Genomic DNA, 25,265 nt, shown 5'->3' with positions numbered 1-25,265 from the left:
AGCTGTAATCAATTGGCGGGCCGGCACCAGATCAACACTGCTGCCACCCAGGCCCCCCTCGGCGGCCCTGACTGGACGCCTTGTGTGTGTGACTAGTTGCAGGGGGATCGGCGGGCCACAGAGGCAGCTCTGGCACCATAGCAGCCGCACCCCTTGCACCCATTGTAGTTACACCACTGTTGGCAAGCATATTAGCAAACAGTGGGGTCCTTTTCAGGATCAATGAAATGGGGTTATAGACAATGAAATCTGCAGGTGTACTTCAGGGTCCAGTCTTCACCCCGGGCAAGGTTGAGTATCTCAACTAGTTTATACTCGGTGCAATCTTGACACGATATTAGTGCCCAAAATCACATTTTAGTATGTGACTATACAGCTGGAGTGTATTAAATAGCACATGCAGTGACGGGGGGTCCGAAAGGAGCCCAGCCCTGCGATGTGCTAGTAGTGAAGTTACCGCAGATAGTGCTCTCCTTACTCCTCTATCGGGACTCCTGTACGTGCCCAGTCTGCTTTCCCTCATCCGGTAATTTTTGCGAAGTGTAGCCTATAGGCTATAATTGGCTAACACCATCTTCAGTGTTTTTGGGGAATATGCTGCAAATATTTCATGATAAATAGGACCCAAAGAACTAATAAATAGGGGCTGCCTGTATCTGTTTAGGATGTTTAATGTGTCATGAAACTTAAAAAATCCATGGAAGTGAGGACATATGTGTTTCATTGTATACATGCAGATTTGCATATAAATTATATTGGGGCACTAAACAACAGACTGACTAAAGAACTATACGTTATGTGCATCTACAATATTTAATCTGATATACATATGTGTCACCGTACAACTAACCTCAATACGTCGATGAGCCGCCAGGTCCCGTACGATGCGGCTTGCGCCGAGTGTCTTTTTCACCCTGATTTGATATGCGACATTTGTATATCTGTGTGCGATTGAGTCTGTTAATGAAACACAGCGGAACTTGGCATGGAAAAAGGCATGGCCGCTGTATGGTAGCAGATATACATGTGTTGCATATGAAATTAATCCGTGCAATCTCCAGGTGCAACTGAGTCACATCACATTACAATGAAAATGTATTTTCAGGCAAAACAAGATGCAAAGAAATGCTCGGCACAAGCCGAGTCACACGGGACCTGACGCATACAGGCGGGCTGTTTGACATGACTACAGCAATAGTGTATGAGGACACACCTGTACATTAATTCCTTACTTGATGCCATAGATGATTTGCTAGATCCACTTAATATGAGAGAGAGTGGTTATTATAGGATACTAATGCAGGGGCGTCAAGAGGCTGGAGGGGTCCGGCGGGGGTCCGGGTCAGCGATCGCCCCCACCAGAAAAATTCTCTCTACCCGCTCCCATTGCGGCTGCATCTGTTTAACAGTGTCACTTTGGCAATGATAGAGAGGCGACTGCTGGTGCAGAAGCAGTATCCTCTCTCTCACTGCCCAATGTGTGCTGCTATATTATTTTATTTATTACCAGAAAAAACCCACGCAAGCACAGGGAGAATATACAGTACAAACTCCACACAGTTAGGACTGTAGTGGGAAACAAACTCATGACTATATAGACGTTTCAGTAATGACCAGAGAGGAGAATTGTTAGAGATAGGCCCCTAGAATTCCCCTCCCCATGGAGCCCACCCTGACCGTACATACTGTTTTAAACACAGTATTTTGGGGAGGGGGTGTGGCCATGCATCTCCCAGTACCAGAACCCCTCAGAGCTCTTAACAGCCTTGTGCCAATGTGGGCAGTTTTTCTAATTTCTGGTTAATGTCAACTGTTTATTTTCCTGGAAACCAGGCATTTATTACGGCTGAATTATATGAATAATTTTCTATTTTTGATCTTAAGAATAATTTTTGCTGATCCTATGAAATATAATGTGCCCAAGTACTGTTTTGTGATTTCAAGCTGTACTTTTTCTATTCTCTAAGACAGTCTGCAATGCCCCCTGCAGGGACACCAGCACAGCCTCAGTCAGCCTTATCAGTTTAAAAAGCTACAGATAATTCTGCTCTAACAAGATATCTAGTTTGAAAAGAACAACTTTCTATCTAGTTAGGCCAGTTTTCTTTGTTGTTCTAATAATATTCTGTTTTATACAGAGCAGTGGATAAAGCAGAATGCATATCTTGCACAGACGTGACTATATGTTGTCTTAATCTAGGAAGTACATGTAAATTGTATTCCTTTTGTTCATTTGATTTTCCAGCTCTGATAAAACAAATGTCATCGCTGATAATTGCTATTAATGCTATTATAGTTCTATCTTCCTCCTCTGTGCTAATAGCATCACCATTGTATCAGGTGTTTATTATCATATAATCTTGTTTATATGGCGAGTAAAATTTGCTTTTATTAAGTTACTGAATAAGCCCTGGCATATTTTACTACTACGTAACTTTACATACAATTATCTTCTTACAGGCAACAGTCGCTGCGTTTGCTGCTAGTGAGGGCCATTCTCACCCTCGTGTGGTGGAGCTGCCAAAAACCGATGAAGGACTTGGCTTTAATGTCATGGGAGGGAAGGAGCAAAATTCTCCAATTTACATCAGTCGTATCATTCCAGGAGGAGTGGCCGAGCGACACGGAGGACTGAAACGGGGGGACCAGCTACTCTCAGTCAATGGAGTGGTATGGCTAACATTCTGTTCAGTTATAGTATATTCTCTGTTAACTTAAGCGATCAATTAATATAAATAAATATGTCATAAATGTATCAATCGGAAACCAGAGCTTCCATCACCCCGATGGAAGAAAAGAAAAACAGCAAACTTTGCCATGGATATCACTAGTTGTATGATGAATACATGTTTATGCACCGTAGCATTAACATATACAAATGGAAAACCCCTTTCCATTTGTATCTGTTAGTGCTAAGGTGCATAAACATGTATTCATCCAACTAGTGATATCCATGGCAAAGTTTGCTGTTTTTCTTTAAAATGATGGAGCATGAGCAATCATACAATGATCTATTAAAATGGTTTTAGACCTTAAATTCACTTCTTTTTTCAATTCCCAACACTGTTACATCAGTTATGGTCCACACCTTGGGAGACTATAACCCCAGTATTCATGATTATCTATTCTGCTGTTGATAAGCTGCTGTAAAGGTGTCTGTGGGCATGAGGAAATCCTACACACTAAGGTTTACTTAAAGTTAAAACATTGCATTTAGGTCAAGAATAAGCTAGGGGTGTGCACCGGCCACTTTTCGTGTTTTGTGTTTTGGTTTTGGATCTGGATCTTTCTTCGTGTTTTGGATCTGGATTGGTTTTGCCAAAACCACTCTTCCGTGTTTTGGGTTCTGGGTTTTGTGTTTTGGATCTGTATTTTTTTTTAAAAAAAGCATAAAAACAGCTAAAATCACAGAATTTGTAGGTTTTTCTGCTCCTATGCTATTATTAACCTCAATAACCTTAATTTCCACTCATTTCCAGTCTATTCTGAACACCTCACACCTCACAATAGTGTTTTTATGTCCAAAAGGTTGCACCGAGGTAGCTGGATGACTATGCTAAGTGACACGAGTGGGCGGCACAAACACGTGACCCATCTAGGAGTGACACTGCAGTGGCAGACAGGATGGCAGTTAGAAAAACTAGGCCCCAAACTGTACATAATGCAAAGAAAAAAAAGAGGTGCAAGATGGAATTGTCCTTGGGCCCTCCCACCCACCCTTATGTTGTATAAACAGGACATGCACACTTTAACAAATCAATCATTTCAGCGCCAGGGTCTGCCACACAACTGTGGCTGAAATGATTGGTTCGTTTGGGCCCCCACAAAACAAGCTGGCAATTAATGTGTCCCTGCACAAACTGGCTCTACGGAGGCAAGATGTCATCCTCATCCTCCTCATCCACCGATTCCTCACCCTCTTCAGTGTGTACATCCTCATCCTCACAAAGTATTAACTCGTCCCCACTTGAATCCACCACCACAGGTCCCTCTGTACCTTCTGGAGGCTGGTCTCCCTGGAAGAGCTGATAATTAATTTTGATGAACATCATCTTCTCCACATTCTGTGGAAGCAACCTCCTACGCCTTTTGCTGACAAGGTTCCCGGCTGCACTAAACACTCTTTCGGAGTACACACTGGAGGGGGGGCAACTCAGGTAAAATAGAGCCAGTTTGTACAGGGGCCTCCAAATTGCCTCTTTTTCCTGCCAGTACAGGTATTGACTGTCTGACAAGCCTACTTGGATGCTGTCACCGATGTAATCCTCCACCATTCTGTCAATGGTGACAGTATCATATGCAATGACAGTAGACATGTCAGAAATTGTTGCCAGGTCCTTCAGTCCGGACCAGATGTCCAAACTTGGTCCTGCCTGCCCTGCATCACTGCCAGCGGGTTGCTTAGGATACCTAAGTTTTTTCCTGGCAGCCCCAGTTGCGGGAGAAAATGAAGAAGGAGCCGTTGACGTGTCACGTCCCGCTTCAGCTGACAGTGTGTTCACCAGCAGGTCTTTGCACCTCTGCAGGCTTGTGTCGGCCAGAAAGAGAGACACCACATAGGCTTTAAACCTAGGATCGAGCACGGTGGCCAAAATGTAGTGGTCTGATTTCAACAGATTGACCACCCTGGAATCCTGGCAAAGCGAATGAAGGGCTTCATCCACAAGTCCCACATGCCGAGCGGAATCGCTCCGTCTTAGCTCCTCCTTCACTTTCTCCAGCTGCTTCTGCAAAAGCCTGATGGGGGGAATGACCTGACTCAAGCTGGCAGTGTCTGAACTGACTTCACGTGTGGCAAGTTCGAAGGGCCGGAGAACCTTGCACAACACGGAAATCATTCTCCACTGCGCTTGAGTCAGGTGCATACCCCCTCCTTTGCCTATGTCATAGGTGGATGTATAGGCTTGTATGGCCTTTTGCTGCTCCTCCATCCTCTGAAGCATATAGAGGGTTGAGTTCCAACGCGTCACAACCTCTTGCTTCAGGTGATGGCGGGGCAGGTTCAAGAGTGTTTGCTGGCGCTCCAGTCTTCGGCACGCAGTCGCTGAATGGCGAAAGTGGCCAGAAATTTTTCGGGCCACCCAAAGCGTCTCCTGCACGCCCCTGTCGCTTTTCAGAAAATTCTGCACCACCAAGTTTATTGTGTGAGCAAAACATGGGAAGTGCTGGAATTTGCCCAGATGTAATGCCCGCACAATATTGGTGGCGTTGTCAGATATCACAAATCCCCAGGAGAGTCTAAGTGGGGTAAGCCACTGGGCGATGATTTCCCTCAGTTTCTCTAAGAGGTTGTCGGCGGTGTGCCTCTTACTGAAACCGGTGATACACAGCGTAGCCTACCTTGTAACGAGCTGGCGTTTCTGAGATGCTGCTACTGGTGACGCTGCTGCTGTTGCTGCGTAAGGTGATACATCTACCCAGTGGGCTGTCACAGTCATATAGTCCTTAGTCTGCCATGTTCCACTTGTCCACATGTCCGTGGTTAAGTGGCATTTTTCAGGACACTGAGGACACTTTTTCTGACGTTTCTGTACAGTCTCGGTATCGCCTGCCTAGTGAAGTGGAATCTAGACGGGATTTGGAACCGGGGACACACTACCTCCATCAATTGTCTAAATCCCACTGCACTAATGGCGGATACCGGACGCACGTCTAACACCAACATAGCAGTCAAGGCCTCAGTTATACGTTTTGCTTCAGGATGACTGCTGTCGTACTTCATCCTCCTCGCTAAGGACTGTTGGAGGGTCAATTGTTTAGTAAAAGTAGTGGTGTTCCTACTTCCTCTCTGGGATGATGAACGACTCCCAGCAGCAGCAACAGCAGCAGCGGCAGCAGTAGGTGTAGCAATGCAGGATCCTCCGGAGGAATCCCGGATAGGAGAGTTAGTCATGCCAGTGACATGGCCTGCAGGACTACTTCCGATCCTGACTAAGGAGGAAATTGACGAGGAGGGAGTTGACGGTGTGGTTTGCAGGCGCTTGGATACAACAGGACAACGGGATTTAGGTGTCCCTGGACTGCTTACGGTCTTAGCCAAAGTCTCTGAACTTGACAGTAACTTTTTATGAACGCGCTGCAGGTGCCGTATAAGGGAGGATGTTCCTAGGTGATTGACGTCCCTACCCCTACTTATTTCACCTTTACATATGGTACATATGGCAAGACAGTTGTTGTCCGGATTTGGATAGAAATATTGCCAGACCAAAGAGGTGGAATGTTTGGTCTTCTGCCCAGGCATGACCGTGATGGGCTTTTTCATCCCACGGACAACTGTCTCCCCCGGAGCCTGATTTAAACAAACCACATCACCATCAGAATCCTCCTCGCCAACTTCCTCCTCAGCGCCAGCTACACCAGTATCCTCATCCTGTTGTACTTCAACAGTGACATCTTCAATTTGCATATCAGCAAGTGGACTGTGGGTGCTCCTTTCAGCACTTGCAGGGGGCGTGCAAATGGTGGAAAGAGCCACCTCTTCCCGTCCAGTGCTGGGAAGGTCAGGCATCGCAACCACCACCACACTTGGACTCTCCTTGGGGATTTGTGATATCTTCTTAGAAAGCACAGTTCTTCGCTGTGCTTTTGCCAGCTTAACTCTTTTGATTTTTTTAGTGGGAGGAGGGCTTCCATCGTCATGTGAAGCTGAACCACTAGTCATGAACATACTAGGGATCGACCTTAGCCGTTCCTTGCCACTCCGTGTCGTAAATGGCATATTGGCAAGTTTACGTTTCTCTTCAGCTGATTTAAATGTCTTTTTCAAGGTCATTTTCCTGAACTTTGCCATTTGGGATTGTATGTGCCCTCTACTATGACATTGGGCATCGGCCTTGGCAGATGACGTTGATGGCATGTTATCGTCTATGTCATGACTAGTGGCAGCAGCTTCAGCACTAGGAGGAAGTGGTTCTTGATCTTTCTCTATTTTATTTTTATCGGAGAAAGTTTGGTCCTCCATTTTTGTTATATCGATTTGATATATACGTGCGGCTAAACACAGAAAATAATTTTTTTTTTGGTTTGGACTGGAGTGTACTTTGGGGGTTACAGCACCCTTTAACGGTCAAGCCAGCCGGCCCTTTACTTATGACACAGGCGCACGCTTGGCACTACTTTGTTGATGCACGTGCGGCTACTGCGCACACAATTCACAAACACAGAAAATATATTATTTTTTTAGCACTTGGGGGGAGCACCCCTGATGGACAGAGCACCCCCTGGACAACACTACAGCACCCCTTTAGGACTGGGACACTGCACAGGACTTTGGAGTGGACACTATGGAGAACTGACTGCACAACTCAGTCCAGCCAGCCCCTATGGACTTTGAAGTAGTGGACACAGCCCATATTAACAACAGCAGCACAGCACAACACAGCCAGCCCCTATGGACTTTGAAGTAGTGGACAACAGCAGCACTACACTACACTACACTACACAGCCCTAACTCCCACCCTCCCTCTTCACTGTCCACAGCCGAGTGAGAAAATGGCGCAGACGCGGGTACCTTATATAGGATCCAAAACCCGCGAGACTCGGAAGGCGGGATGATGACGTTTTGCCTCGATTTCAGATCCGAGTCAGGCGGGAAAAGTCGAGCCTGACTCGGATCGGACTCGGATCGGGGGGTCTCGGGGGGGTTCGGATTTCAGAAATCCGAACCCGCTCACCCCTAATTTAAATTGTTTTTTTTTCTAATTACCCTGGCACGCACAGCCTTAATCAGTGCGCAACCAGTGGGTTGTGTGAATGTAAAGTTACTTTTGGCTAATATTCAATATATTTGCAAGGTACATTACAGTGTGCAGATTCAGGTAATGATGCAAATCGGTTGATGCGTTTTGCTCACATCACCAAGAACTTTTTATGTGGTGATGAGAATGAAACTCGTCAGACGTCTTGCATCATTACATGAATCTGTGCACTGCACTTTACATGTGGTGCAAACATAACACTTTTTTTGCTAAACGAGAGTAACTTTATATGGGTGGTTATTGTCACGATCCTGACTCATTTTTCCCATATTCTCCTATGTTTTACCGCTGTGGTATTTGTTCCAGCTAGCGCTGAGGTCCGCTCACACTGTGACCACACACCAATCCAGGATGAGGTCTGCTGCACTGCACATCGCATCCAGCTGACTCTGAGGTCTGACCACACTATTCCTGCTTTGTGCTTTCAGTGTGATTACGCAGCATGCTAGCACTCAGGCTGCACACCTGAGTTCCCTCAAAATTCAGTATGGGTACAGCCAGGGCCGGACTGGGACTAAAAATAGGCCCTGGCATTTAAAGAGAACACAGGCCCACCTCTCGTCAGCATTTGGCTCCTGGCATAGACTCCTCCCCTTACTAATCCTGTACCCTCCCACTTAGTCTATTCTCTTACAAAACTAATTATTATTAGAACAACGTACAAGTACACATCATTCTCTGTATTAAAAATTTAATACCTACAACAGAGCTCATCCTGCAGGGGATTCAAACATGTGCCATAGTCAGACATTACTGGTGTAGGTCACACACAGAGAAAAGGGAAGGCATTTTACCAAATGACCAATCCCTAGTTTAGCAGTTGTACAGGATTAGATAGTGTTCACTGTAGGAATTTTTTAGGGCAGGGGTGCTGAACGCAGAGGTCACATCTGTGCACACCAAAACAGAGCCGTAACTACACGTTTTGACAAAAGAGTGTTTGTGCCGCAATCCACAGGTGAAGAAGGGAGAGCGCGTGCCTACCAGGTGTGGTCTCGCTGGGAAAGCTCATAACGACATAATAGTACCCCCAATTCAAATTATGCCACACAGTAGTGCCTCTTAGTCACATTATTATTATCCTCTATTTCTGTGGCGTCATAAGTACATAAACAATTAAGTGAACAAGAAACCAGTGACTTACAGTACAATAGAATACAGAACAAGTATATGCTGCATTAGCGATCATAACGCTCAAAATAAGCAGCAGGGAGTCAGCAATCACGTTACGTCACACAGTAGTGCCCCATAGTCATGCTATGTCATACAGTGACTGTAGTGTCCCTTAGTCACATTACACCACATGGAAGTGTCCCCTTCGTCACACTACACTGCACAGTAGTGTCCCTTATTCACGTTATGTCACACAGTAGCGTCCCTTATTCATGTTACGTCACACAGCAGTGCCCCATAGTCACGTTATGTCACACAGTAGTGTCCCTTAGTCACATTACACCACATGGAATATGGAATTGTCCCTTCATCACACTACACTGCACAGTAGTGTCCCTTTTTCATGTTACGTCATACAGTAGCGTCCCTTTTTCATGTTACGTCACACAGTAGTGTCCCTTTTTCATGTTACGTCATACAGTAGCGTCCCTTTTTCATGTTACGTCACACAGTAGTGTCCCTTATTCACGTTACGTCATACAGTAGTGTCCCTTTTTCATGTTACGTCACACAGTAGTGTCCCTTATTCACGTTACGTCATACAGTAGTGGCCCTTTTTCATGTTACGTCACACAGTAGTGTCCCTTTTTCATGTTACTTCACACAGTAGTGTCCGTTATTCACATTACATCATACAGTAGCGTCCCTTTTTCATGTTACGTCACACAGTAGTGTCCGTTATTCACATTACATAATACAGTAGCATCCCTTTTTCATGTTACGTCACACAGTAGTGTCCCTTTTTCATGTTACGTCACACAGTAGTGTCCCTTATTCACATTATGTAAGTGTCCCTTTTTCAAGTTACGTCACACAGTAGTGTCCCTTATTCACATTACACCACACAGTAGAGTCCATTCACGTTATGCCACCCAGAGCCCATTCACATTATGCCACACAGTTGTAGTGCCCCTTATACATTATGCTATGCAGTCATTCATTTTATTTAAGAAATTGTATATTTAGAAATAAAAGTACAAAAACAGTTACAGAGTAGACAAAAATGATTCCCAGTGACTCTGGCTGAGGACTCTCTACTAGCTGCTATGTGTGTGTCAGTGCTTAGCTTACCTACATCAGCTACCTAGCAGCTCTTACTCAGCGGCAGCCAGGATTCACCTTCCACAACGTGCATCACAGCGGTCATCCGGGATTCAGCTTCCATAACGTGCATCAAAGTGGTCAGCTGGGATTCACCTTCCACAGCATGCACCTTCACATTCCACAGCGTGCATCACAGCGGTCAGCCGGGATTCACCTTCCACAGCATGCATCACAGCGGTCAGCCGGGATTCACCATCCACAGCATGCATCACAGCGGTCAGCCGGGATTCGCCTTCCACAGCATGCATCACAGCGGTCAGGCGGGATTCACCTTCCACAGCATGCATCACAGCGGTCAGCCGGGATTCACCTTCCACAGCGTGCACCTTCACCTTCCACAGCGTGGATCACAGCGGTCAGCCGGGAATCACCTTCCACAGCGTGGATCACAGTGGTCAGCCGGGAATCACCTTCCACAGTGTGGATCACAGCGGTCAGCCGGGATTCACCTTCCACAGCATGCATTATGGTGGTCACATACACAAGCAGGTCTGCTGCCCACCAAAGCTGGAGGGCCACTTATTTATTTTAAAATTACTAATTATGGGTGCCTCTTATGAAACATAAGGCTCCCATTTATACCACCACTTTGATTTACTTTTTTGGGGGGAGAGGGTATTAACGGGCAGTTGGGGCACCTAAGAAATGCCTCCCCTGCACCTCCCCTGTGCTTGATGTGCACACATCCGCACACAAGCAAGCTGGAGTCCAGGCATCCCTTCCCTCCCCGTGCCATTCCCAGTATGATACGGCCGCCTCTGCGCTACAAGACGGCCGTTTCACAGATTGCCAATGCCTTATTTGTTATGTACCTTCAGGGCTTCCGTAGCCCTGTAGGACAAACACAAAGAGGGCTTAGTTGCCGGCCGCGTCATAACGGCATGACACGCCTGCATCATGACGTCATTACGCAATGACGCGGCCATACATTTCAGATAATGGCGCTGCCCGGGAGGTTGAACTGCCGGGTACGCCTGCGCTCCGTCAAACCGGCCCTTGTGGCCATCGGCCCTTCTGGCATTTGCCAGAAGTGCCCGATGGCCAGTCCGGCCCTGTGTACAGCCATGTTGGATTCAGTCACCTTACTCTCCTCCACCATTCAGAGTGCTGCTCCCAGACCAGCTGAGTGCAGCATCCAATCCCTGGGGATCCACCCCCTGCCTCTCCCACTTTGCCAGTACAAAGTTTCTTCTGCTAAGGTTGCAGCTCTGTGCTGAGCGCCCAGGTACTCTGTATCTGAACGGCTCCATTCCAAGTCTGGTCATCAAGTCTCCTCCAATTCCATCTAGTACTACAGTCTGGTTTTACCACAGATATTTGATCATAACTACCTCCATTGGTCCCAGACGATATCTCCAATCATCGGTCCCAGCAGATATCTCCAATCATCGGTCCCAGCCGATATCTCCAATCATCAGTCTCAAACCAATCCAGTACTTCAATTCATAAACATTAGTCTCAAATTGATCCAGTTCTTCAATTCACTAACATCAGTTCCAACCTGATTGTCTCCAAACATCGATTCCAATCCAATCCTGCTTCAACAATTCCATATCATCGATTCTATGTAATCAATTCTACAACATCGTTTCCAATCCGATCCTGCTTCATCAGTTCCATATCATCGATTCTACTACATCGGTTTCTATCCGATTCTACTATTACAGTTCCAATTCAATTTCCAGTCTAATAAAGTTGTTCCCTACTGTCCTCGCCTTCGGGATCATCACCTCCAGCAGTTCCACTGCCTCCTGTCTTCCCTCATTGAGTGAGGATGTCCTGGTGCAAGCCCCCCAGATTCAATCACACCTTCCTAGGCTCCACTTCATCCTCCCATGCCTGTTTCAAGTCAACCAACTCCAACCCTCAGGCGTGACAGGCATTCATCATTCACTGTGCACTGATTGAGACTTTCATGTGATGATCTGCCTGTTGGCAGCTTGGAATGCTGACTGGGGGAAGAAAAATAATGCAACCTGCTTTCTAATAATCACTTGGGTCAATTATTTCAATATTGGAGGAAATTTCCCCCTTAAGCCTGGAGTTCCTATATATTGTATATGAAGGTTACTGCATTGTATTCCACAACTAGCAATACCTGGAATTTAGTTAAACAGAAATTTTATTTGTGGGACTTTTATATATTATATTGTGGAGTTAGATATCCTCAAAATTAGTTCTATAAAGTTTCTATTTTCTGCTATTTACATTTATGTGGCTATATGTGGCAATTATATTATGTAATATATTATAATATGTAAGAGTCACTAAGGGGATGTAGTTGCCATCCCGACACTCAAGATTCCGGCAGTTGGAACGCTGGTGGCGGAATCAGTCTGAATCCCGGCATCAGTATCCCGACCACTGACATCCGACGTAAGTATTAGGGATAGGTTTAGGGTTAGGCTGCGGTGGGGAGGGTTAGGGTTAGGCTGCGGTGGGGAGGGTTAGGGTAAGGCTGCGGTGGGGAGGGTTAGGTTTAGGCTGAGGGAGGGGAGGGTTATGGTTAGGGGGAGGGTTAGGGTACTTACCAAATGGTGTCAGAATTGTCACCCATTCGGGATTCTCGGCGCCGGTATTCTATGTGCCAGGATCCCGTACCCAAGTATTGGTGGCAGTGGTGCACATGATGCAGAATCATCTTTTCTGCAATTGATGATTCTACATTTTTTTATTTAATTTTATTGTATGTGATGTAATAAATAGTGTTATTTTTAACTGTAAACAAGGTGCCAAAACATACAGTAAAGTTTTAACTAACTTCAAACAATCTGTCTCCAAATTAATCTGTGCTTTATTTCTGTGGTCCGATTATCACTGTAATATCGCAAATAGGTCGCAGTAGCCACATTGCTACAATACTCCTGATATTAGCATAAATGGGAGGAATTCAGATGCATTCAGCCAATCAAAAGCAGCCTACGAACATCATAATCGTTGTGTGAGTATTAACCATCGACCTTTGATGGTTAGTAACTATCCATGGTCTGAAACAGATGGTAACTAGTTTTAATATCAATGGATGTTCACCAATGGTGAACATTGGTTATGGAGGTCCGATGCTGCACCGCCCTGGTCTGTGTCAGGTCCGATCAATGGTTTTCTCCCATTGATGTCCATCCCTAGATAGTGCTTCCCACTCTGCCTCTGGTGATAAAACATGCGTATAGCCTCTTCCAGTGACGCTGCATGGGAGGTTTCCAGCTGTGCAATGTGATTAATATCATAACAGCGATCTTTAATTTTGTAGCTAAACTTCCCAATAAGCTTTGCTACACAAGCAATATTTAACCTCTGTATAGTGCGATAATCTCGTTCAGCCGTTCAATGTTGCAAAATAATCACCTCATCTCAGCTTCAGGCAATTACTCTTGTTTATAGAGTTTAATGGAATAGGCAATTACATGCTGATCCCAAGGGATGGTAGGTGATTCCGTGCAGGAAATACCCATCTGAAATAGAGAACACAGTTGATTTTTATTTAGGCGATTAACACTCTTACAGTTTTTTTTTACCAGATCAGATTAATTCCCCCCACTGAAAATCACCTTTGTAACCCTAACTCAAAATAATCCTAGAAGTCACTGATACCAAGTTATATTACTGTTTGGTAATATATGTAGTTAAAATAGGAGGGGGGGAGTTTAAAAGCCCACACAATGGTGACCTGATTTTAACCTAAATAAGTTTAACATATAAGTAAGGTATACATACAGTCTTTGGTACTTATATAAAAGTAATGTACAGTGGGATCAGGCTAACCTCCGGTCACGAAAATGTTAATAAAAGTATCTGACCTGAAGCTAAACTGCATTTTGAAGATGTAATGCTAGGACAATTGTATGTCTGCTAGCCAGGGTGTATCTGGTGAGTCATCCCACTGTCACTGGTGATCATGTTGCTTGTGGTCGATTGATGTCATTATAAGAAAATTGTTAATGAAGAGCCAATTAAGATAAACATACTAAGAATTGAATTTAAATCAGTGAAATGTATTTCCATTTATATAGATATATAAAAATTATCTCAAAAAACAACATTATTTCTAATTGGTTCAGGGTTCCAGGTTCTTCTGGTTTCTATAATACAGAATCAGTTTTACGCGTTCTATTAGATTGTTCAAAACGGGACAGGTCGGGATCCCGTCACCAGTATCCTGACCAATTTTATCCCGAAGGTAAGTATCAGGGTGTTAGGGGAGGTTAGTGTTAGGTAGCGGGGTTAGAGCTAGGCATTAGGGGGAGGGTTAGGCACGGGGGAGGGAGTGTTAGGATTCGGGTGCGGGGAGGGGGTGGTTAGGTTTAGGCACTAGGGGGGGGTTAGGTTTAGGCACCAGGGAGGGGGTGTTAGGCTTAGGATGCAGGGAGGGGGAGGTTAGGTTTAGGAACTAGGGAGGGAGGGTTAGGTTTAGGCACCGTGAAGGGAGGGTTAGGGTAGGGGTAGGGAAAATACTTACCAGCCGTTCTTATGGGTGTCGGGATGCCGTTGTCGGTATTCTGAACAGTGGCATCCCGACAGCTGGGATTTCATACTGTTTGTTACTATACCTATGGGAACCAATGACAAGAGAGACTGAGTTACAATCCCTTACTTTGATAGAAATATTAAACATGTTTCAATACTGAGCACAAGAGATGGCATTATCTGTCACTACCACAGGTGTGGTCACACTAGCTTCTCTCTTACATTGGTCACACTTCTTATGGGTATATAGCATGGTGAGCTCACACCGTTGAAATCCAAGCTCGGTTGGCATCATCATGAGAAAGAGACTCTCCCAGAAGCTTCTTCTCTTACACTGGGTTCCTGAGCCTCCGTCTTGGAACTCAGACATGCTCTATTACAGCAGCAGGCAATGTTATTCTCTTTGGGTGACAGATGTTCAACAGTCCAAGCCTCAATATTTTTGGGAGTGCCACCACCATTACAAAGAGTACAAACATGGAAGACATGCAGTTCCCCCTTCACAAGCAGAATGGTGTAACTGTAAAGCATCACATAACTCCTATGTGTCCTTGTTATCCTGCTGAGCAGGTCAGTCACCCAAATTCTAGATCACCAGAATCAGGACAGTTGTCAGAGTGTTCTGCTCTCTCCTACCTGAAACATGATACAAGAAACATGGACAACCTAGCAATGAATGAATAGTCTTGCTCTCAAACAACCTCGAAGTTCAATCAATAGAACTCATATATAATAATTACTACTCCTAATAAGCACTAGGGTTCACATTTAGTAAATAGCCTCCCCTTCCCACCCACATGATAGCTCTGACATTACATAGCTAGTACTCATAGTATAGAAATAAACTTATTTCCAATCAGTGCCCTAACATACTTAGTAATCCATTTATTAAATATCCCGTCTCATCCCCAAACTCACATCCGTTGCCCCCCAAAGCACCCAGCAATAAAATCCCTTGCACCCCACCTAAAATTAACAGGCACCACCATTAACTCAATATTAGCTAAATGGCCCCCTCCTTCAAATAAAGTACCCCCGTTAATAGATTAATATCTCCCATCAATTCAATAAATAGCACCCACCCTCACCATTAAATTACTACACTTCCTTATCCCTCCACCCCAATTCCATATGAATCTTTCTTCCCACGCTTATCCTCTTATGTTAGGAACTCTGTGTTAAGGAGGCAGACACTTTTTTCCCCTTAATTAAAGGAACTATGGCCCTCATTCAGAGCCGTACGCTCTGAGCAGAGCGCACGCTCTGAATGAGGGCCGGGCTCCATTTTCATGGAGCGTCCTCCTGGACGCTCGTATAGCTGTGGGTCACCACCCACAGGCTATACGAGCGTGCTTTGTGATGGCCGCGATGGTCGAGACCATCGCGACCATCGAATTTGCGAGCCGGAGCCTGCGGTTGAGGTTTTCAACCGCAAGCTCCGGAGTGATTTTGGCTCTATCAGAGCCAAAATCACTCCCACTGACATCACTAGTGATGTCAGTGGGCCGGCTTCTGACGGCACGCCCCCTTTGATCGGACACAACGAGCGAAGGACTTTCCTTCGCTCGTCGCGTCTGGCGCATGCGCACGACGGAGCTCCCTCCATCGTGCGCATGCTCAGTGCACAACATCGACCCACTTGCGAGCGGACAGCCGCTCGCGAGTGGGTCTGAATCAGGCCCTATGTTTTTATATATATCTAATAACGATAATAAAGTAGCAACTAGTACTAACATGCAATAACATGTGCGCTTGTTCCAGAGCTGAGCGTACACAAGTACCGCGACGCAGAGTCACATGCAACTGCATGAGGGCGAATATATGCATTTAATTATGTCTATTTAAAAAAATAAATCAAAACACAAAACTGACACATGTAATGATGGAAATCCCAATGTCCCCTCAGAAAACTGAAGGTTACAAAGTAATACAAGGACAGACTTTGAAGTGACATGTCCATTCCTTTCACTATTCAAACTTCCAGTCAGATCCAGTAAAATAGTTGTAATCTGACTTTGGGGGCAACTCTCCTCTCAATACCAGATATGGGGTCGCACCTATGTATGTGTCAGGCAGAAAAGTAGACGCACAAGCATACACCGAAAGGCTCCAGGGACAAATCTCCTAATATCATATGTAGACTAGTTAATAGTCATGATGTGTGAAATTATGGAAGTGTTAATAAAGCTCGGTATTATTACTGACGCTGGCGTCTCATTACATCTTAGTACTTTGAAATGAAGCTTTATAGTCTGTAATTTGTAGAAAATGAAAGTACTGGTTTACATGACATTTAGAGATATAGTAATTTGGAATCTTTCCCCCCTGCTGACCCCTCTGGTGTATAAAAAAGAGGGGGGATGATTCACACTGTCAACTGTGCAAGCATATGCTCGTATAACTGTACTGCTGAAGATGGAGACAACTCTTTATGGGGGATCTGTGGTTCCTAGATTAGTAGAGGAGCGGGATCAGGGAAGATCTGAATACCATAATGCCATAATGATGGCAAAAGCCATATGGGTCTAGAGCTACATAATAATCTACTGAAAAGCATTTTAGAAAAGATAAGGTAGTTTACTGCTACCTAGTGGTTACATGTGATATAGCAAGTATATTAAATTTTTATATTAATTGTAACCGCATTTATTTATGTATAGATAATTTCTTCAGTGCCTCCACCAATCCATCAGGGGTGTGTTATACTCTTAGACACTCAACTCTCTCTCTCTCTCTCTCTCTCTCTCTCTCTATACATACAAGGGTGGCTCAATACATAAGGGAAGATCTCTCATTGCATAAATTCATTAACCTCGTACATATACGTATAATCAATAGTCTCCATACTTGTCTAAACAATTGTTCCAATGGTACACCAAGGCATCTATCCTGGCATAGAAGAAATCAGTGTCAAGCGCCTGAAGCCAGAAAATGACACCTTGCTGAATTTCACCGTCGGTTATGAATCTCCTACCACTCCTACCTCTACTTCTGAAAAAGCATTTCAGGGAGATTGTGAAAGTAACACCTTTGAGCGTGGCGGTAAAGTGGGCTTGTACTGCTACATCATAACAAAGCAGTTAGTAAGATCTATTTGTTGAGAAAAACACACTGATACTTCTCAGAAAATGCATGTAGCCATAGGGATCATTATCAGGGCCGTAGCTAGGGTAGTGCGGTTGGTGCCATCGCACAGGGCACCACAGATCAGGGGGCGCTGTTTGGGCCTGTCAAATTTCAGTTTATTATCATTCTTGCTTGTAGCTTCCTCTTATTTCATCCCCAGCATCTCCTGGCCTCTCCTATCTCTTCCCTGGCCCTTCCCCATGAGGCCATGCCATGGCCCATTTTGGGTGCATTATGTCCCTTTGAAAAATGAGAGGGGCGCCAATGCTCTTTCTGGCACAGGGCACCAAAAAGTCTAGTTACGGCTCTGATCATTATGCCTTATAATAACCAATGCAGGGAAATTATACTAATGATCCCAGTTTAATGTATATATCTCTGTTTGTTTTTTTAATATAACAGCTTCACTATGGGGGTAAGGTGCAATCAGGGAGATTGGTAGACTCTTTAGGGAGACAGGGAGATTGCTTCTATTTCAGGGAGTCTCCCCGACAATCAAGGAGAGTTGGCAAGTATGCAGCAATATCATTAACTCAAATGCATCTGTCCTCCTGAATCAGACCTTCGATGCGGCACAAATTGTCATCTGTGGTGCACATGCTTCGCTGGCAGGTTCACTGTCACACGTCCACTTCACTTTTAACAGGGGGTGCTGGTCATATATTTAATATCGCAATGTCTATACGAGATATTGAATGGGGGACCGGCATACCGATTGAATGCAAAAAGTTTAATCAAAATATTGTAAGACATCCATTATAATGTCAAATAATATAGCTACATAATAATATGGATACAATATATCTAGTCTTTTTATATATATATATATATATATATATATATATATATTAGGGGTGTGCACCGGCCACTTTTCGTGTTTTGTGTTTTGGTTTTGGATCTGGATCTTTCTTCGTGTTTTGGATCTGGATTGGTTTTGCCAAAACCACCCTTCCGTGTTTTGGGTTCTGGGTTTTGTGTTTTGGATCTGTATTTTTTTGAAAAAAAGCATAAAAACAGCTAAAATCACAGAATTTGTAGGTTTTTCTGCTCCTATGCTATTATTAACCTCAATAACCTTAATTTCCACTCATTTCCAGTCTATTCTGAACACCTCACACCTCACAATAGTGTTTTTATGTCCAAAAGGTTGCACCGAGGTAGCTGGATGACTATGCTAAGCGACACGAGTGGGCGGCACAAACACGTGACCCATCTAGGAGTGACACTGCAGTGGCAGGCAGGATGGCAGTTAGAAAAACTAGGCCCCAAACTGTACATAATGCAAAGAAAAAAAGAGGTGCAAGATGGAATTGTCCTTGGGCCCTCCCACCCACCCTTATGTTGTATAAACAGGACATGCACACTTTAACAAATCAATCATTTCAGCGCCAGGGTCTGCCACACAACTGTGGCTGAAATGATTGGTTCGTTTGGGCCCCCACAAAACAAGCTGGCAATTAATGTGTCCCTGCACAAACTGGCTCTACGGAGGCAAGATGTCATCCTCATCCTCCTCATCCACCGATTCCTCACCCTCTTCAGTGTGTACATCCTCATCCTCACAAAGTATTAACTCGTCCCCACTTGAATCCACCACCACAGGTCCCTCTGTACCTTCTGGAGGCTGGTCTCCCTGGAAGAGCTGATAATTCATTTTGATGAACATCATCTTCTCCACATTCTGTGGAAGCAACCTCCTACGCCTTTCGCTGACAAGGTTCCCGGCTGCACTAAACACTCTTTCGGAGTACACACTGGAGGGGGGGCAACTCAGGTAAAATAGAGCCAGTTTGTACAGGGGCCTCCAAATTGCCTCTTTTTCCTGCCAGTACAGGTATGGACTGTCTGACATGCCTACTTGGATGCTGTCACCGATGTAATCCTCCACCATTCTGTCAATGGTGACAGTATCATATGCAGTGACAGTAGACATGTCAGAAATTGTTGCCAGGTCCTTCAGTCCGGACCAGATGTCCAAACTTGGTCCTGCCTGCCCTGCATCACCGCCAGCGGGTTGCTTAGGATACCTAAGTTTTTTCCTGGCAGCCCCAGTTGCGGGAGAAAATGAAGAAGGAGCCGTTGACGTGTCACGTTCCGCTTCAGCTGACAGTGTGTTCACCAGCAGGTCTTTGCACCTCTGCAGGCTTGTGTCGGCCGGAAAGAGAGACACCACATAGGCTTTAAACCTAGGATCGAGCACGGTGGCCAAAATGTAGTGGTCTGATTTCAACAGATTGACCACCCTGGAATCCTGGCAAAGCGAATGAAGGGCTTCATCCACAAGTCCCACATGCCGAGCGGAATCGCTCCGTCTTAGCTCCTCCTTCACTTTCTCCAGCTGCTTCTGCAAAAGCCTGATGAGGGGAATGACCTGACTCAAGCTGGCAGTGTCTGAACTGACTTCACGTGTGGCAAGTTCGAAGGGCTGAAGAACCTTGCACAACACGGAAATCATTCTCCACTGCGCTTGAGTCAGGTGCATACCCCCTCCTTTGCCTATGTCATAGGTGGATGTATAGGCTTGTATGGCCTTTTGCTGCTCCTCCATCCTCTGAAGCATATAGAGGGTTGAGTTCCACCGCGTCACAACCTCTTGCTTCAGGTGATGGCGGGGCAGGTTCAAGAGTGTTTGCTGGCGCTCCAGTCTTCGGCACGCAGTCGCTGAATGGCGAAAGTGGCCAGAAATTTTTCGGGCCACCCAAAGCGTCTCCTGCACGCCCCTGTCGCTTTTCAGAAAATTCTGCACCACCAAGTTTATTGTGTGAGCAAAACATGGGACGTGCTGGAATTTGCCCAGATGTAATGCCCGCACAATATTGGTGGCGTTGTCAGATATCACAAATCCCCAGGAGAGTCTAAGTGGGGTAAGCCACTGGGCGATGATTTCCCTCAGTTTCTCTAAGAGGTTGTCGGCGGTGTGCCTCTTACTGAAACCGGTGATACACAGCGTAGCCTGCCTTGTAACGAGCTGGCGTTTCTGAGATGCTGCTACTGGTGACGCTGCTGCTGTTGCTGCGTAAGGTGATACATCTACCCAGTGGGCTGTCACAGTCATATAGTCCTTAGTCTGCCCTGTTCCACTTGTCCACATGTCCGTGGTTAAGTGGACATTGTGTACAACGGCATTTTTCAGGACACTGAGGACACTTTTTCTGACGTTTCTGTACAGTCTCGGTATCGCCTGCCTAGTGAAGTGGAATCTAGACGGGATTTGGAACCGGGGACACACTACCTCCATCAATTGTCTAAATCCCACTGCACTAATGGCGGATACCGGACGCACGTCTAACACCAACATAGCAGTCAAGGCCTCAGTTATACGTTTTGCTTCAGGATGACTGCTGTCGTACTTCATCCTCCTCGCTAAGGACTGTTGGAGGGTCAATTGTTTAGTAAAAGTAGTGGTGTTCCTACTTCCTCTCTGGGATGATGAACGACTCCCAGCAGCAGCAGCAACAGCAGCAGCGGCAGCAGTAGGCGTAGCAATGCAGGATCCTCCGGAGGAATCCCGGATAGGAGAGTCAGTCATGCCAGTGATATGGCCTGCAGGACTACTTCCGATCCTGACTAAGGAGGAAATTGACGAGGAGGGAGTTGACGGTGTGGTTTGCAGGCGCTTGGATACAACAGGACAACGGGATTTAGGTGTCCCTGGACTGCTTACGGTCTGAGCCAAAGTTTCTGAACTTGACAGTAACTTTTTATGAACGCGCTGCAGGTGCCGTATAAGGGAGGATGTTCCTAGGTGGTTGACGTCCCTACCCCTACTTATTTCACCTTTACATATGGTACATATGGCAAGACAGTTGTTGTCCGGATTTGGATAGAAATATTGCCAGACCAAAGAGGTGGAATGTTTGGTCTTCTGCCCAGGCATGACCGTGATGGGCTTTTTCATCCCACGGACAACAACTGTCTCCCCCGGAGCCTGATTTAAACAAACCACATCACCATCAGAATCCTCCTCGCCAACTTCCTCCTCAGCGCCAGCTACACCAGTATCCTCATCCTGTTGTACTTCAACAGTGACATCTTCAATTTGCATATCAGCAAGTGGACTGTGGGTGCTCCTTTCAGCACTTGCAGGGGGCGTGCAAATGGTGGAAAGAGCCACCTCTTCCCGTCCAGTGCTGGGAAGGTCAGGCATCGCAACCACCACCACACTTGGACTCTCTTTGGGGATTTGTGATATCTTCTTAGAAAGCACAGTTCTTCGCTGTGCTTTTGCCAGCTTAACTCTTTTGATTTTTTTAGTGGGAGGAGTGCTTCCATCGTCATGTGAAGCTGAACCACTAGTCATGAACATACTAGGGATCGACCTTAGCCGTTCCTTGCCACTCCGTGTCGTAAATGGCATATTGGCAAGTTTACGTTTCTCTTCAGCTGATTTAAATGTCTTTTTCAAGGTCATTTTCCTGAACTTTGCCATTTGGGATTGTATGTGCCCTCTACTATGACATTGGGCATCGGCCTTGGCAGACGACGTTGATGGCATGTTATCGTCTATGTCATGACTAGTGGCAGCAGCTTCAGCACTAGGAGGAAGTGGTTCTTGATCTTTCTCTATTTTATTTTTATCGGAGAAAGTTTGGTCCTCCATTTATGTTATATCGATTTGATATATACGTGCGGCTAAACACAGAAAATAAATTTTTTTTTGGTTCGGACTGGAGTGTACTTTGTGGGTTACAGCACCCTTTAACGGTCAAGCCAGCCGGCCCTTTACTTATGACACAGGCGCACGCTTGGCACTACTTTGTTGATGCACGTGCGGCTACTGCGCACACAATTCACAAACACAGAAAATAATTTTTTTTTTGGTTTGGACTGGAGTGTACTTTCGGGAGTTACAGCACCCTTAACGGTCAAGCCAGCCGGCCCTTTACTTATGACACAGGCGCACGCTTGGCACTACTTTGTTGATGCACGTGCGGCTACTGCGCACACAATTCACAAACACAGAAAATAATTTTTTTTTTGGTTTGGACTGGAGTGTACTTTCGGGGGTTACAGCACCCTTAACGGTCAAGCCAGCCGGCCCTTTACTTATGACACAGGCGCACGCTTGGCACTACTTTGTTGATGCACGTGCGGCTACTGCGCACACAATTCACAAACACAGAAAATAATTTTTTTTTTGGTTTGGACTGGAGTGTACTTTCGGGGGTTACAGCACCCTTAACGGTCAAGCCAGCCGGCCCTTTACTTATGACACAGGCGAACGCTTGACACTACTTTGTTGATGCACGTGCGGCTACTGCGCACACAATTCACAAACACAGAAAATAATTTTTTTTTGGTTTGGACTGGAGTGTACTTTCAGGGGTTACAGCACCCTTTAACGGTCAAGCCAGCCGGCCCTTTACTTATGACACAGGCGCACGCTTGGCACTACTTTGTTGATGCACGTGCGGCTACTGCGCACACAATTCACAAACACAGAAAATAATTTTTTTTTGGTTTGGACTGGAGTGTACTTTCGGGGGTTACAGCACCCTTTAACGGTCAAGCCAGCCGGCCCTTTACTTATGACACAGGGGCACTCTTGGCACTACTTTGTTGATGCACGTGCGGCTACTGCGCACACAATTCACAAACACAGAAAATAATTTTTTTTTAGGTTTGGACTGGAGTGTACTTTCGGGGGTTACAGCACCCTTAACGGTCAAGCCAGCCGGCCCTTTACTTATGACACAGGCGCACGCTTGGCACTACTTTGTTGATGCACGTGCGGCTACTGCGCACACAATTCACAAACACAGAAAATAATTTTTTTTTGGTTTGGACTGGAGTGTACTTTCGGGGGTTACAGCACCCTTTAACGGTCAAGCCAGCCGGCCCTTTACTTATGACACAGGCGCACGCTTGGCACTACTTTGTTGATGCACGTGCGGCTACTGCGCACACAATTCACAAACACAGAAAATAATTTTTTTTTAGGTTTGGACTGGAGTGTACTTTCGGGGGTTACAGCACCCTTAACGGTCAAGCCAGCCGGCCCTTTACTTATGACACAGGCGCACGCTTGGCACTACTTTGTTGATGCACGTGCGGCTACTGCGCACACAATTCACAAACACAGAAAATAATTTTTTTTTTGGTTTGGACTGGAGTGTACTTTCGGGGGTTACAGCACCCTTAACGGTCAAGCCAGCCGGCCCTTTACTTATGACACAGGCGCACGCTTGGCACTACTTTGTTGATGCACGTGCGGCTACTGCGCACACAATTCACAAACACAGAAAATATATTATTTTTTTAGCACTTGGGGGGAGCACCCCTGATGGACAGAGCACCCCCTGGACAACACTACAGCACCCCTTTAGGACTGGGACACTGCACAGGACTTTGGAACTGACTGCACAACACAGTCCAGCCAGCCCCTATGGACTTTGAAGTAGTGGACACAGCCCCTATTAACAACAGCAGCACAGCACAACACAGCCAGCCCCTATGGACTTTGAAGTAGTGGACAACAGCAGCACTACACTACACTACACTACACAGCACTAACTCCCACCCTCCCTCTTCACTGTCCACAGCCGAGTGAGAAAATGGCGCCGACGCGGGTACCTTATATAGGATCCAAAACCCGCGAGACTCGGAAGGCGGGATGATGACGTTTTGCCTCGATGTCAGATCCGAGTCAGGCGGGAAAAGTCGAGCCTGACTCGGATCGGACTCGGATCGGGGGGGCTCGGGGGGGTTCGGATTTCAGAAATCCGAACCCGCTCACCCCTAGAATAAGCACAGAATCACACCAACCAATGAACAATCTAGCTTTTATGTCAGTAGTGCAAGGGATAATCGAGACAAGGGTCTTGGAGGCTGGGCCATGAGCTGAACAGGTGAAAGTGCTGTTTGCTGAGCTGCATTGAAGGGAAGCCATTAATGCTGCATTGCTGTTCTGCACAGGACACATTTTCAGGGCTGTCTATTACTTCTCTTAGGGCCTGATTCATTACCGTGTGCAACTGCGAATGCAATAGCGATTACGCACACAGTTCAACTGCGATATTATGCTAATTCATTGCGATCGCTATTCTCGCAGCACTACACAAGGACGCCCACTTTACCTTACACACATCCGTAATGTTTAGCAAGACTGCAAAACCATCGGCACAATTGAGTACCATCGCAGCCTCACGCACACTTGCACAAGCTCTCACCTTACTCAGAAATTGCTAACAACCATAGCACGCTATGAGACCTCAGACTGCGTAGGCCATCGCAGTGGGTCATTTATGCACTCCCCTGCAACGGTGTTGAAATGCACTGGCACGCCTACGTTCGCCCGACCAACTCCCCGTCACCACCCACAAACGGCACTTCCTCTCAATCACTCTGCGATGGGTCTGCATAGTCATTGTGATCGCAATAGCTAGTTCATACACGTGCACTGCGATGCATGTGCAGAATGCAACAATCGACCGATTGCACGCGTAATCGCAGTTGCGTACCTTAGTGAATCAGGCCCTTACTCTTCTTATTTCTTACTGTGACTCACAAAGAAGTGGAAAAAAATTATTCTCTGGGGCAGATCAGCTGGCTTGTGATGCCAGAGGCATCCTAGCATTTAGTGGTGCTGGACCATGTTCTAAAGCACAGGTTCTCAATCTCGGTCCTCAGGACCCCAAACAG

The 25,265-nt window shown here is 45.9% G+C and overlaps 1 protein-coding gene across 3 annotated transcripts in view; it reads left to right on the top strand.

Moving 5' to 3' along the window:
• Window positions 1-25,265, top strand: part of LIN7A (lin-7 cell polarity scaffold A) — a 110,882-nt gene that overhangs the window by 76,557 nt on the left and 9,060 nt on the right. For all 3 annotated transcript variants that reach the window (XM_088454374.1, XM_088454375.1, XM_088454376.1), the window contains exon 4: window positions 2,461-2,670. In XM_088454374.1, coding sequence (XP_088310500.1) covers window positions 2,461-2,670 — 210 coding nt within the window. The remainder of the gene's footprint in view (window positions 1-2,460; window positions 2,671-25,265) is intronic.

Source organism: Taudactylus pleione, unplaced genomic scaffold (assembly GCF_031769625.1).
Source record: "Taudactylus pleione unplaced genomic scaffold, aTauple2 ptg000040l, whole genome shotgun sequence".
NCBI classification, from domain to species: Eukaryota; Metazoa; Chordata; class Amphibia; order Anura; family Myobatrachidae; genus Taudactylus; species Taudactylus pleione.
This window is presented reverse-complemented; position numbering and strand designations above follow the sequence as displayed.